This window comes from Lutra lutra, chromosome 8 (genome assembly GCF_902655055.1).
Source record: "Lutra lutra chromosome 8, mLutLut1.2, whole genome shotgun sequence".
NCBI lineage: Eukaryota > Metazoa > Chordata > Mammalia > Carnivora > Mustelidae > Lutra > Lutra lutra.
In genome coordinates, this window is record NC_062285.1 from 31492382 (window position 1) to 31507321 (window position 14940).

A 14940-nucleotide genomic window follows, 5' to 3' on the forward strand; every position below is an offset into this window, starting at 1 on the left:
AGAGTTGTGACAAAGTACAAACCATTTTCCTTCTGCAAATTCTCATCTCCTCTGGCTTGAAATTACATATGCAAACGCCTGATTTAAAGATGAGTTAGTAAAATATAGTTTTGTGATATTGTCAAAGGCCGGACTCTGGCTGACTAATAGACCCAGAAGGAGGGAACCCAAGCACATTATTTTGGCTTGAGGTTCATTCATGACAAGACACCCTACGCTTGTATCAATATTTACTGTAACATAATTTACACAAACTCTCTCGTAATTCAGGGAGCTGCTTTTCCAAAGGTAATATATAAGTACAACAGCAGCAAAATCATGTCTTATGCCTTATGGGAAGCTGACTGAGCTCTTCTGTCTTCATATAATTCTTTAGTTAAACCCTGTCAGTACAAAAGGCTTCTTGGTAGTATTACAAAGAAAGCATAGCACTCGTGATACGATTTTTTTTTTGATATAATTGTTTTATAAGCTTATATTCTCCTAAGAAACAGTAATAACCAGCAACGTAAGAAAATGATACCACAAGGAATATTGAATATTAAAGTCTATTACTGTCTATTGCAGCTGTTCCCTTACTTAAATCATTTCATTCACATAAATTCATATGAAGAAGTAAATGAGACACAGAGATATTTCAGTGGGATTCCAATTTCATGTGTTTTACAGGACAACAGGGAATATAATCAGTGCTTTTATCAAAACATTTTCAGGCCGGTACAGGTTTGCTTTGCTACTGTTTAGGGAGTAATAGGGACTCATCCAAATCACAGGAAAGCATGTCTAGATTCAGGATGCTGGTCTTTAGCGTACATTTCTTAATGTTTTAAGTGCTCCCAGAACATCCCATGCTCTTCTGTGAAAGAAAACTTTGAGAAGGCGTTTACTAATTTTATTTTTACAGAGACTGAGAATATGACATATTCTCCAGTAGAATATAAGTTCTGCAAGAGAAGGAGCCCCATCTGTTTTTATTCACTGCCATATCCCAAGGATCCAACACATTTCTTGAATATAGTAGATGCTCAGTAAACATGTGCCAAACAAATACCATCATGCGAATGTGATATTATTCAGTTTTAGAGAAAGACCTACTAAAGAACAATGTACTTGTGAACTTTGGAGAATTTTTCAACTAGCACTTCACAGAACTTATATTAGAAAGGTGAGTTAATAATTTTTGGCAATGAATAAAAACGCTACTATTCAAGAAAACCATTCCAGTAGCCTACTCTGAGGGAATCAGCATTTATATTTATCTTATGAAAATGAATTATTTATGTCCCAGTGTTCTCCATTCTGAGATTTTTAGTTAAGGTTACACTGTTCTCGTATTGCTATGGAAATTAATGCATTAATTATTGTTAATAAATTCTCCATTTGAAAAACAAAAATAATAAAGAATAAGTCAATAATCAATAACCTTTCCCAAATTGGTCACGTGTAGATTGACCACCCAACTTCCATTGCAAATCATGAATGCCCTACAGGATGGCATGAGTGATGAACACAATCTGAACAGCTCACTTTATATATATAACATAGATTTTCAAATTAAGAAAAACACTTAAACGATTTAGATATAATTTTCAGTTTGTATGATTTCCTAGTCATTTCCTTGTAGTTGATTTGAAAATGTGGGGAGTTGAGCTTTGATTAAAAACAAAAACAAACTCTACATTTTTAACAAGCTTTGCTCTCTAAATTCTCAGCTCCCACCTATTTCGTATAGACGGCACATAATTTATAATAGATCTATGAACTTTTTTAAAGTTCTAACATTATCAAATCAATATAGAATTCCTTTTAAATTTTCAAATACCCCACTGTGCCAGAAAGTATGTTTTCACCTCCTGTTTTTTAAAACTTGGGAAAAGAGATGATCACAACCTTCAGGAGAGGCTACTCTTCCAACTCTCTGCTAATGATGCACTGCTGCAAATATTTAGAACCCGCCACGGCCTCATTCAATAGTTCTCTCTCACGAAGCACGCCATCAAGAGGAAAATACCCCACCCCACAGTGAAGGAGAAAGGGGACATAGGGCACAAAAGGGGAGACTTGAACTTTTGACAATGTCATAAGAGAAACAGACTCTTCCCTGTCAGGGACTTTGAAAGAGGCATCCCATTTTAGAGAAACAAATGAACAAGCCATTGTTTCACTGTTTCTCTCTCCCAGGTACAACACTACTGAACAGAAGAGAAGTGTGTTCCTGTTTGCAGGAAGAGAACCCAGCTAAAGGTGCTTCTAAGATTTCCAGTGTTATCTGCTGAGTTGGCCATAAAAATACTCATGCGCACTTAGGAATTCTTTGATCATAGAACTAAAAGAACAAATCGCAGTCCACAGTCAGACAATAAAAAGAGCAAAGATAATTTTATAACATTTGGAAGGAAGTGCCAGGACCTGCCATTCTTTGTCCATTAGGACAAAAACTTAGTCTTATTACAATTTCAAATGATACTGTCTTCTTTTTATTTCCTACACTTTACCTCATTGCACTTGCTTATTCGCCTCGCCACAATGAGCTGGATCATTCCTCGCTTGTTCCCTTCGGTGGACATAGACCTTCTGAGGGTTTCCATGGCATCTTGGTTTGTCTTGCCCAACAGGGATTCCCCATTCACTGCTATCAGTTGATCATTCACCCGAAGCCTTCCATCCTGGGAAGAAAACAGGTAAAAATAAGTGCTATTAAATAGTATGTTATGAAAGAAGCTTCTTTCTCTTTAGTTAAAAAAAAATAAAATAAAATAAAATAAAAAGGGGAAAGAAAGAAGGCTTTAATCCTAAGGGATTATGCCCAATTGAACAGGAGCACAATAATGTCTAAACAGCCACCGCAGCCTGTGTCTATTTCAATCATTTATACATTTGTAAATCAAGTCATTATCATAATCTGTTTACCAAAATAGCATACTAATTTAAAGGACACAAAGTGATTACTTTCTTGCTTCCAGAGACACCCACAGAGGTTATTTACAATCCAAGACAAGAACAAGCTCAAGGCTGTGACACAATTGCAGAGAAGTGCCCCCTTGACAAACAGGCAGGAAACTTGCTCTCCACTGGCCAACAGGCTAAGTGACCCACAGGCAGGGGAGAGCAGAAAGACGAGCCTTCCCGTAGGGCAGCTCTGTGCCCAGAACCTGAGCTAAGTCTGCATGGATTATCTTCTTTCAACTGCAAGGACTAAGGTTTGTAAAAATACGAGACCAAAAAAATGGGGACTTGAAGCTATGGATTCCATTCCGAAATGAGAAATCACGGAGATTTCCATTCGCTTGATCACGGATGGGGTATTATGAGGAAAAACAAAAGGCGTTACAGGGTATAAGCACGCCACCCTGGCACAAGGTCTCTTTGGAGCTGAAGGCAACCATGATCCGGCAGATGCAGGAGGAGCTCTCTGCCCCCCCCACGGCTGGCTGAAGAGCGAGTTCTTCTTACAAAGAAGGCCCCTCGCCTGTCCCTAACCGGGAAGAGAACCACCCTCACTACCAGACACAGGGATAGCACTGAGATAATTCAGCGACGAAACAGACCGTACACAAGAAACCTTAGCTACCACCAGCTTCTGCCATCTATTTTCCATCCCACACCTGACCTCTCCGAGAAGCCCAAACCTCCTTTTTGCTTTTTTCTCTAGTTACCGCTCCACAACTTACTGCCTTTTGCTAAAACGGTATCTAAGCTTCTGAGTTTTCTTTAGCTTTTCTTTCTTTTCTGTAGAGCCCCTGTACATGGAAAATTTTAAATATTAATGTCAATAAAATTTGTAAACATGTTCTGTTCATCTGGTCTTTTGCCAGTTTAATTCACAGGCGTGTACCCCTCTACACACACACACACACACACTCACTCACTCACTCACTCTATATGTTCCCAAGACAGGAATAGGGTAGTAATGAAATATTTTTGTTAATGGGCATAAGCTGAGTAGAGTTAACATTTGCTTACTTTAGATGCTGCTCCTCCATTAATAATGGACTTGACGAAGATTCCCAAATCTGCATGGTTCTCTTTTGACCGGTTACCTTTGACACTGACACCAAGACCGGCTGATCCTGAATCGTTAAGTGGAACTTCAAATGTCAGAAATTCCCTGGTGCCGTCAGGTGTGAGAACAATATCCTCATCTTCTGCTTTCTAATAGGAAACAAAATTGCACGGCACGTTATATTCCAATGTTCCTTTCTCAGAGCTATTTTTAAAGACTGCTAATGAGCAGTGTTTAATCCTAACAGGCACAGTATTTCCACCAAAGTTCCGTGACAAGATCCATGATAATAGTGCATCTGCACCCCCTCCAGATGACTCCTGGAACCAGCTGTTAATATTTTTATGTGGCACTTGTTTCAATATTGAAACAAACTCAAACCAGATTCTGAGAAATGTAGGGAAAAATACAGCTGAAGACTGAAGACATGTGGACTCCTAGAGTTTGGTGTTTTCTTTTTTTTTTTTTTTTTTGGTCTGTTTATATATCCTAAACCACAGGAGAAAAACAGTCACAGCAGGAATCAAAATAAATAAATACAATGCCTTTGTCCTTTTAGTCATTAGGAATTTTTGATGTCATTAAGAGTTTAATGCTCAGTAATGGTATGTCATTTTCTTCACAATTAATAATAAGTTCTGAGGATACAAAGCCAGTAGAAACAGGTTTTCATTTTCAGAAAGTCACTAGAGAGCTTTACCCTTCAACATCGTGAGGCAGAAAGAACAGTAGAGGACACCTTTCCTCAACTCCGTCACATGCCTCAGACAGCTGGGGGATGTTCTCCAAGCTTCATTAATTAGTGGTGAGCACAAGGTTTGATTTCATAACTGTAGTCATCACCGCATGAGAAGACTGCTTCAGAATTCAACACATCTAAGACACCCAGCTCCTGCCCAGCTCCCTTCACACAGTGAGGAAGAATGGGACGCTGAAAGGAGAGCCTGACGAACCCCGGTCAGAGGACATGTTCTGCCACTACGACATGGCACTGGTGAGACGGAGCCCGCCTCCAGACATCTCTTCAGCAGTCCCACCTACGACCAGGACTCTACCCTGGTCATCTCCAAATAGGGAAGGACAGATTTCTTTTTCGAAGTTAGTACTTCCAACCACATAACAGCTAGTTGGCACAAACTTCAAATCACAGCCAGCCCCTCATCTAGTCCTACCACACGTTCCTGCTCTGCTTTCTCCAGTTTTAGAATATATCTCCAGCATCTACCTAATCACTCAAGCTGGACTTATCAAATTATAACTGAAAAATGGCTAAACATCTAATGGCATATAATTAGGCGAGACTATAATGCATCCTTTAAAGTGTGCTTTTAAAGAATATTCAATCACACATATGAAAGGAGGCCATTGTGCAGCAATGTGGGGAGACTTCAATTTTCCTCTCTGTGTCCGAACAAATGTTTAAATTTTTCTAGTAACTACCAAAATTAACATAATAATGACGTGTTTTTTTGTTTTTGTTTTTTTTACAAATTTGGGGATTCAACAGCGCAATGAGAAGAAATAATTTTTGGAAGTATAACATTTATCAATAAAAGATTATTTTGTACTGCAAAAGATATATTTTTTTAAATCTCCAAATCCCTAATAATATGATTCATGAAGTGATGTTTCTGATTTACTAATATCCACTGTTAACGTTTTATGGTAGGATATTCTTTGTGCCATCTTTGCAAAAGACAACCTCATAGGTATCAGGACAAGGTATGTTTCAAAAAGTAAAATAAAATCATTAATATGTTAAAGACAAGAAAACTATATAATAAAGAATACAAAATAAGAACAACTTGAAAAGATACACAGCAATTCCTATGTTACTGTACAAAGCAAATATACTTCAGTGTCAAAGTCAAAATCAAGCCTAAGCCTGCCCATTATAAAGATGTTTATATTGAAAATATTCCCAGAGAATAATTACACCTCAAATAAAAGCAATGTATGAGAGAGAAATAATATCAAATACTCATATCAAAATATTGGTACAGCTCATATTTACTATGCTAATACTAATATATATATTATATTCTATAAACTTTTATTCATATGGTTCAAAACAACTAAAAAATACTAAGTAATGACTGTGTGAATTAATACAGCTATCTCAATATAAAGTGTTATAAAAAACATAATGTATGAGTAAATTTTGATGTCTGGAATACAAAACAGTATCAAAACACACCATAGTGTCCTTCAGAATTATTTCAAATTCAGAAGTCATTAAAGGTAAAACATACTTTGTTAATCAGAATCAGTATGTATATTCCTGGAAAAGTTGCCTTTAAAAAGGTATAAAAAGCAAAGATAGTTCTTAGCTGGGCACATTTAGGTCTGATCATTGAGCACATTTGTTTGCCGCAAGCCTGTAAGGTTCTTCTTAATTGTCACTTACTGATTTAGATCTTCAGTTTGGCTTTTTAATGTTTACTGATTTTCACATTTCCATAATGTTTTACTAAGGCTTAAAATTCTCATTTATTTTTCTACTTGAAAAATCAAGATAAGGAGCTGACTGAATATATGAAGAAAAATTTTAATCAAGTTGGAATCATTTCCTGACATGCCCTACTCTGAACCTGTCTTAAAGGAGACTATTTTCTCCACAGGAAAGTTTCATTTATTATGAAAACTACAGGATGGGAATGATATTCTTTTTCAGCTTTCTTATCAAGTCTTAAGTCATTATTATCATTAAAAACATTTAAGTGAGAGATTGTACTTTCCTTTGATATTTCATTATTAATCCATTTGGCTCTTGACATAAGACTGAAATTAATGCCAGCTTTTAGAACTTAATTTTCTGGCAGCAAAATCTTTTTTAAAAATTTGCTCTTCAAAAGCCATTTTAAATGCCACATTATAGAGAACTTTTTGCAGCGTCTTCTAGTATGGAGATCTCTTCACTCTGATACAAAAGAGAAGCTAATTTTCTATCACCTTGAGGGTTTCCATCCAGATTGTGTAATTTACAACTATCTGAGTCACATTTTTTTTTTAAGATTTTATGTATTTATTTGAAAGAGAAAGAAACAGTAAGAGCAGGAACATAAGCAGGGGGAGTAAGAGAGGGAATAAAGGTTTCCTACTGGGTTGGCAGCCCAATGTGGGGCTCAATCCCAGAACCCTGGAATCATGACCTGAGCCAAAGGCAGACACTTCATGACTGAGCCACCCAGGTGCCCCATGAGTCAAATTCTTTCTACAAAAACACAACAAATGTACTTCCTTTGTCTCTCAAGCCATTTGTACATGACTGTGCCATTTAAGCTCGTATCACACATGTAGGGACACACCAAGTGATTTTTTGCATTGATGCAACCTGGCTTTTTTTACAGTGCCTACTACTCCCCTAGCATTTTTGTTAGGCATTCTAGAAGCAGGAAACCTGCAGAAAGGGAGTATGAAAGCTATCTGCTTTCCCACTATCCTCACAACAGCAGGAAAGATGCATACTTCTATCTGCAGACAGAACAGTAACCACAAGTGTGCAACACCAGCAGGACGCCTGTCCTTTTTCCTCAGACAGGAGTCCCAACAGCTGCGGGAAACAGCGGGCCCATAGGTCCCTCTGAGCCTGCTTCATCTGGAAAATGGGTCGATCCAAATGAGAGAGGGAAAAAAAGTTATCTTAAGTAGAGGAAAAAAAAATTGAGCAGAATCATCTCTGAGCCTCAATATACTACAATTTTAATATGAGTGCACATATATATATATATATATAAATAAATACTGGAAAGACATGGTATGGTTATGTATCCAGGTCATAGGAGGCCCTAAAATCACAGATGTGAGTGCAATAGCTGATTTCAGGGTCTGCAAATAAATAAATGACTCAACCAACATTCTGCCATTTGTGAAATAAGAGGAAATAAATGTAAATATATAAAATTTGCCTTCAATGCCTGCTATCTTGGTCTTTTGTCCCAGTTCCTGACACAGGGCAAAAAAAAACAAAAACAAAAAAACCCTGTATTTCCTAGTAAGAGTGTCTGACACAGAGCTCCTAAATCCCTTGGGATTTTCTGGATGTTAGGGGCATCTTTTGTTCTAATGAGGTGACATTTGGGTGGATTCCTTGGTGGCTCCTGGATGGGATGTGGCCACCAGAAAGAGCAAGCCATGATTAGAAGTTAAGAACTTCAGATCAAACCCATTCTCGGGAGAAGGCCTGAAAACAGACTTAATAACTGATCACGCCTATATGTTGATGCCTCTATAACGACTGTGAAAATATGAGGTTCAGAGAGCTTCCAGGCTGATAAAGTATCTATTTACCAGAATGGGGGCACACCCCCACTCCAAAGGGACAGTAGCTCCTGAGCTTGGGAACTTGCAGATTTTTGCCCTGAATATCTCTTCATCTGGTTTTTCTGTTTGTGCCCTTTAAAATATCCCTTGTGGGGGCATCTGGGTGGCTCAGTTAGTTAAGTGTCTGCCTTCAGCTCAGGTCATATCCCAGGGTCCTGGGATCAAGCCCCACTTCAGACTCCCTGCCCAGTGGGGAGTGTGTTTCTCCCTCTCCCTCTGCTCATGTACTCTCTTTCTCTCTCTCTCTCTCTCTCTCTCACTTGCTCATTCTCTCTCAAACAAATATTTAAAAAAATAAAATACCTTTGTAAGAAATTGGCAAGATCCTGGGTTCTGTGAGTTGCTCCAGCAGATTATCAAACTGAAGGAGATAGTCAAAGGAACCTTTGATTCGTAGCCAACTTAGATAGAAACTGTGAGTAGCCTGGGGACCCACAACTTCCTTATGGCCTCTGAGTGGGGGGCAGTCTTGTGGGACCAAGCCCATAACCTGAGGGGTCTACACTAACTACAGACAGTATAAAAAAAGTACATGGTCTAGAAAATTCACATATTTGGTGTCAGAACTGTTGTGAGTATGAGCAGAGAAATAATGGCAAAGTTTTTGCCGCTCCCTGCTCCACTCTAATTTACTGACTCTCTCTCTCGCTCCCTTTTCCATTGAGTTAATTTCACTATTGCACAAACGTGATGAATTAACAACAAAAAGACGAACACTCCCACAACAAATATGAAAGAGAGATGAATGAGCAATTCATTAAAGAAAGATGAATGAACCCAAAAAATAGGTAAAATAAGCTACTTGCAACGAAAGCATGCAATCAACAAAAGTTATCAAACTACTGAAGAAAACTGCTTTAAGTAATGCTATCCAAGAATGCAGAAAGGATGGTGAAATAGGTACTTCCCTGCACTGCTGGTGAAATATAGAATGATACAACACTTATCGGAGTCAATTTGACAACACTTAATAAGAGCCCTCACATTTTTAACCCAAAAAATAGTAGTACTTTAGTAATATGTCCTAAAACACCATGATCAAGAATGAATGTTAGGACGTTCCCTGCTTTAATATGACAGCTAAAAAACAAGAAAAACCTACGTGAATGATATTAGGTAGATAATGTCATACTATTCAGCTATTAAAATGTCTTAAAAGACTATCCCATTTGGTGGGACAGAAAAACATTTATTACTAAGAAATTGGGTTTTATCCTGCAAGCTCTCTTAACATCCAATACGTCACCCATCATAAGCCTTGATATCCTATTTTAATAAATTGTTTAATGTCTGCCTTTTGGTATCAGTAAAAGTTTTAGGAGGAAGGGACATACCAACCTGTCCTTCTGCTTCGGACATGACATTTATTAGCTATATGATATGTGCCTGGTACACTATATATATATATATATATATATATATATATATATACATACATACACACACACACACACATATATACATACATACATATATATATATATACACACACACGACATATAAAATTTATATATATAATTTATAATTATATATTATATATAATTATATTTATAATCTATATATATTTATATTTATATATATTAGCTGCATAGGTAAAGAAGAAAATCATAAAAAATACACATCAAAATGGTGGCACTGAAGTCACATAATCGCAGATGATTTTTTTCTTCTATACTTGACTGATTTTTGTAACATCCATTATACACTACTGCTTTATAACATAAAAATCCTATTGCATGCCACTTCTTTAATTCTTCTTCCTCTTCAAAAACCCATAGGAAAGAAGGGCTAGGAGCATGGTTATAAATGCTGGGCAGGGGCTGGTACTCAGAAGGGACACCAGAGTTCTTACAAAACCATTACGCCATGGTGACAGGACATCATATTCTCAAGCTAACAAAAGGTTTACAGAATTTGAAGGGAGATTACATTCATTCAACATAAAGAGAGTAAATAATATGCAGTTATCACAAATAGGAACAACCATTCATGTTTTTAGTTATGAGGAGGATTTTTTAAATAGATAAGTTATCTTGGTTTTACTTTATTTTTTGCACAGAAGAATGATCCTCCAGTCAAAGTTTCTTTAAGTTATATATTTTAATTTATCCCATGTGTGAGATGAATGTTTATATACATTATCTATGCTGATATGTTAAGGTTAATTATTCTTATTAGCAAAGTCAAAATATCACATCTGGCTTTACTGTGCTCTATGCTAAATTAAGTGGTAGATGTAAAATTTAAAGAATTTATTGGCTTGATAATATAAAAACTGATAGTTTTATACAGTTAATAATCTGTAATGTTGTTAGAAAAATTCTTATCAAATTAAAAAAATACCACACAAACCAAAATTGAGGCACAGTCTCATAGTAACTTGCTCTTCAAAAATGAAAAATAAAGATAAACTGAGGAAATCTTCCAGATTACGTTAGACTGAAGAAACATGACCACTAAATCCCTCACATGGTCCTGAATTGGAAACCAAACCAGGATTTGATTCTTATGTATCCATTCATTCATTTTCAAGTCAATGTTAATTTCATTATCTTTGGCAACTATACTGTGGTTGCTTTAGGAAAGGTCCTTGTTCTTAAGATGGATACACTGAAATATTTACAGATAAAGGGAGTTACGTCAGCAATTTATTCTCAATTCAGAAAAAAATACATATAGTGGGAAGGAAAGAAGGAAAAAGTAGAGGGGGAGTGGAGGATGAAAGATAATTAGATATCAAATGCGGTAAAATATGAACAATCGGGGAGTGTGGTGAAGGGCATACTGGAGTCTTCTGTACTGTTTTTGAAACTTTTTTAAAGGTCTGACATTTCAGGAAAAAAAAATGGTACATAGTAACTAATGCAGAATAGTTCTGCTATATCTAAAACAGTTTTCATTTTAAAACAGGTATTTCTACCAACATAAAAACTAACCTAAGAGTTCAGTAGCAAAAAAAAATAATCATACAATAAATTTTTTAAAATATCAATTTTATTACTATCTACAAAAGGAGGACAATAAAAACTAACCAAGATGTTTCTCAAGGAAAAGCACACCAAACACTAAGAAAGCCTTATCTTACTACAGTAATAATAAAAAATTTCAAATGAATTCCTTAAAGCTGACAAAGAGATTGACTATAAAAAATCACTACTATTTTTATAATATCATGAAAATATTATTCTATCCTAATTTGGAGAAAGATCATATTAACGTTAAGTTTGAATCAGGGCACCTTGGCTAGCTCAGTCAGAAAAACATGTAACTCCTGGTCTCAGGGTTTTAAGTTCAAGCCTCATGTTGGGTTTAGAGATAATAAACAAACACACTTTAAAAAATGAAAATAAGGGGCGCCTGGGTGGCTCAGTGGGTTAAGCCTTTGCCTTTAGCTCAGGTCAAGATCTCAGGGTCCTGGGATCAAGCCCCACATCAGGTTCTCTGCTCAGCAGGGAGCCTGCTTCTCCCTCTCTCTCTCTGCCTGCCTCTCTGCCTACTTGTGATCTCTCTCTCTCTCTGTCAAATAAATAAATAAAATCTTAAAAAAAAAATGAAAATAAGTTTGAATTATTGGCTGTGCAGAAGCCAATCTTTCAGATCTTTTCCCTCCCTGGTTAAATTTATTCCTAGGTATTTTATTCTTTTTGATGCTACTGCAAATGGGATTGCGCTCTTAATTTCTTCAACGGTTTTCTCATTTTACCATGGGGTCATTATGGTAGCATTTACTTGATCTCCTATAACCATTAGTTAAATGAACCTCTTAATGACAATGCTTATTACCTAGCTCATTAAATCTCTAAATCAAGACTAAATCCTCTGAAGTTACCCTATCAAGATACCTCCTGATCTTCCAGGAGGTTCTCAAAGACTCCCCAGTGTATCCCTCCATTTCCCAGAGGAGAATCCACTAACTCTTTTGGGAATGCATTTTGAATTCAAGACATTTAAGCTTATCTTATCTCTGTGCTCTCCTATCATCTCTAAACCATATTATTTTCTAAAGGCCTACTTTTATGTCATGACCCCGAAAAATGTTTAACATCAAATCGTATTTTGACATGGATCCTACTCAAGTGTTCTTTTGGGGACTTTCTAAGCAGATGTGCATTAGGCCTATTTGAAGCCAAGGAAGAAAATGGCACTTTGGTAAGTCAAGGCCTTATAGCCAGCAGGTAAATGCACTACGCCTCACTGTGATGCTAATTTGATATGTCAACTCACAGGATGTTTTTGAATGAGATTCATATTTAAACTGATGAACCCTGAATAAACAGATTGCCCTCCACAACGTGGGCAGGCCTCATTCAATCAGTTATAGGCCAAATAAAAGAGAAAGACATCCTCCCTGAGGAAGAGGATATTCTCCAGCTAACTGACTTCAGACTTTATCTGCTACACTGGCTCTCTGGGGTCTGCAGCCTGCTGACCCACACCGCAGATGGGGACTCGGTGGCCTCAACAATCACGCGATCCCAACTATTATACTAAATCTCTTCTTGTATATGCACATATCCTATTAGTTCTGTTTTTCTGGGCACCACTGACTAGTACCCCATGTATTGTCTTGTCCTACCAGGACACCCACACAAGATGCATTATATTAAGGGAATAAACTTCTCAAAGGCAAAGGACCTTGTTCAGGACATGGAGCAAGTGGTGGTGAGCCTGTGGTAAATAATTTGGCTATCTGTCCAATTTTGAATGGGTAATTTGAAACCAGAATTTCTAATCTTGAAAGAGGACTTCAACTATTTCCATTTTGACCTCAATCTGTACTTTCTAGTGGATTAAGTTCTTCTTTTCAGTTTACTTCTTAACTCAGGCAAAGACCCTGCCAGCAAAGCACACCATGATGGGAGCTAAATCTACCCCCCTCAGGCAATAAGGACTCCCCTGAGTCACCCAAGTGTCCAAGACAATGATCAACCTGACATTCACTGCCCGCCTGTATGTGCTAGAGGCAGTCAGTTAGGTTCTAACAGGAGGACTGGAGGCCAAGCAAAAGAAAGTCATGGCCAGCTACTGAGAAAGTCAGAGGCGTGTCCTGGCAACACTCCAGAACAGAATCACAAGAACCTAGGTCAAACCAGACAGGCCCAAGATGGCTGACAAAGTAGGCTGGAAACCCCTGCCCAAATAAGGAAGAAAAGGCTCAAAACCAGCTTCCAAGAAATCCATACCCAAGTAGTGAATATTCCACAACTGTCAATAAAGGACAATAAAGGACCCTACCCCAGGGTCATGAGCTCACTCACTGGCCTTCTCACATCTGGAGAGTGTACTCTCACTTGAACAAACATTCTAGCTTCTGTCTCTGGCCTGCTGTGTTGTGTCTGTCCTGTAATTCTTTCTCCTAACAAGACTTAAAGATTTGGGTGATTTTGGGGACAGACTGGGTTGAAGACTCAGAGCCCAAGTCTCCCCAGCTCACGTGGCAATATGTGTGCGTACCAACCTTTGCTCCACATTCTCCTTCTACAAATCTGGAAGTATTTTCAGCACTTTGAAGACAGTCTTTGAGATATTATTAGTCCACTGTCTTTCCAGTGTTGGCCTCATTGAAATAAATTCTTTTCTTGTTTACTTACCATTCGTTTCTCTGCCTCCGGATCCTGTCAGCAGCAAGTAGCTGAAACGGGTCTGTTTGGACCCCAAAAACTAGATGCTCTGGCACCCTTTTGCCCCAGCTACAATCTCCCGCTCTTATTAATTAAGATAATATTTAGAAGATGTACAGGAAGCTTCCATCTAATATATTCAAGAGGTCTACTAGTCATTGAACTTATTCGTATATCTTAATGATGTGTTTTCAATTTCTCAGATGAAATCAGTTATGGGTCATTGTAATAATCAACCAAATAAACAAATTAATTGACTTTTATGACATATATATTCTCAAGGTGCTTACAATTACCTAAAAGTTTAAATAATATCAGAGAATTTCAAGACTTGAATAAATTTAATGACTTGCCCTCAAAAGGTACAATGAGAGGCAGAGACCCAGGAAGTCATTTTTTTTAATTATAAATGTAACATGAAGCCTTTATTTATTTTTTTAAGATTTTATTTATTTATTTGACAGAGAGACAGCAAGAGAGGGAACACAAGCAGGAAGAGTGGGAGAGGGAGAAGCAGTCTTCCCGCCCAGCAGGGAGCCTGGCGAGGGCTCCATCCCAGCACCCTGGGATCATGACCTGAACCAAAGGCAGACGTTTAAGGACTGAGCTACCCAGGCGCCCAACATGAAGCCTTTAACAACCCAAATGGCATTCTATTATATACAGAGGAAGAGCAAAACAGAGGTAGATGTGAGAGGACATATTAAAAACAGGTAAACAAAAACAACAACAAAAAAGAAACAAAAAAGAAAATATTTAGAAAAAAACCAAACTGATTTCTGACTGAGCTTGAAAAAATTCTCATCAGAAAAAATTTCCATTTGTAATCAGAAATCAGATACACATACATATGTATATTTCTCCTTTTGTTAAGATGACTGAATTGTCATTTGCTGAACAAATTTTCTCATGAACACAGGAGGCTACTGGGTATAGGTAGTGGGCTGAAATGGACCTTGGAATTCTCAGTGGAATATGGCATTTAAAGCCAAT

The 14940-nt window shown here is 37.4% G+C and overlaps 1 protein-coding gene across 20 annotated transcripts in view; it reads right to left on the reverse strand.

The window, feature by feature from the left end:
• The window catches only part of PARD3 (par-3 family cell polarity regulator), a 651514-nt gene that overhangs the window by 239650 nt on the left and 396924 nt on the right, over positions 1–14940 (reverse strand). For all 20 annotated transcript variants that reach the window (XM_047740436.1, XM_047740438.1, XM_047740440.1 and 17 more), the window contains 2 exons: positions 3964–4152; positions 2496–2666 (listed from right to left, as the gene is read on the reverse strand). In XM_047740436.1, the coding sequence (XP_047596392.1) occupies positions 2496–2666; positions 3964–4152 (360 nt within the window). The remainder of the gene's footprint in view (positions 1–2495; positions 2667–3963; positions 4153–14940) is intronic.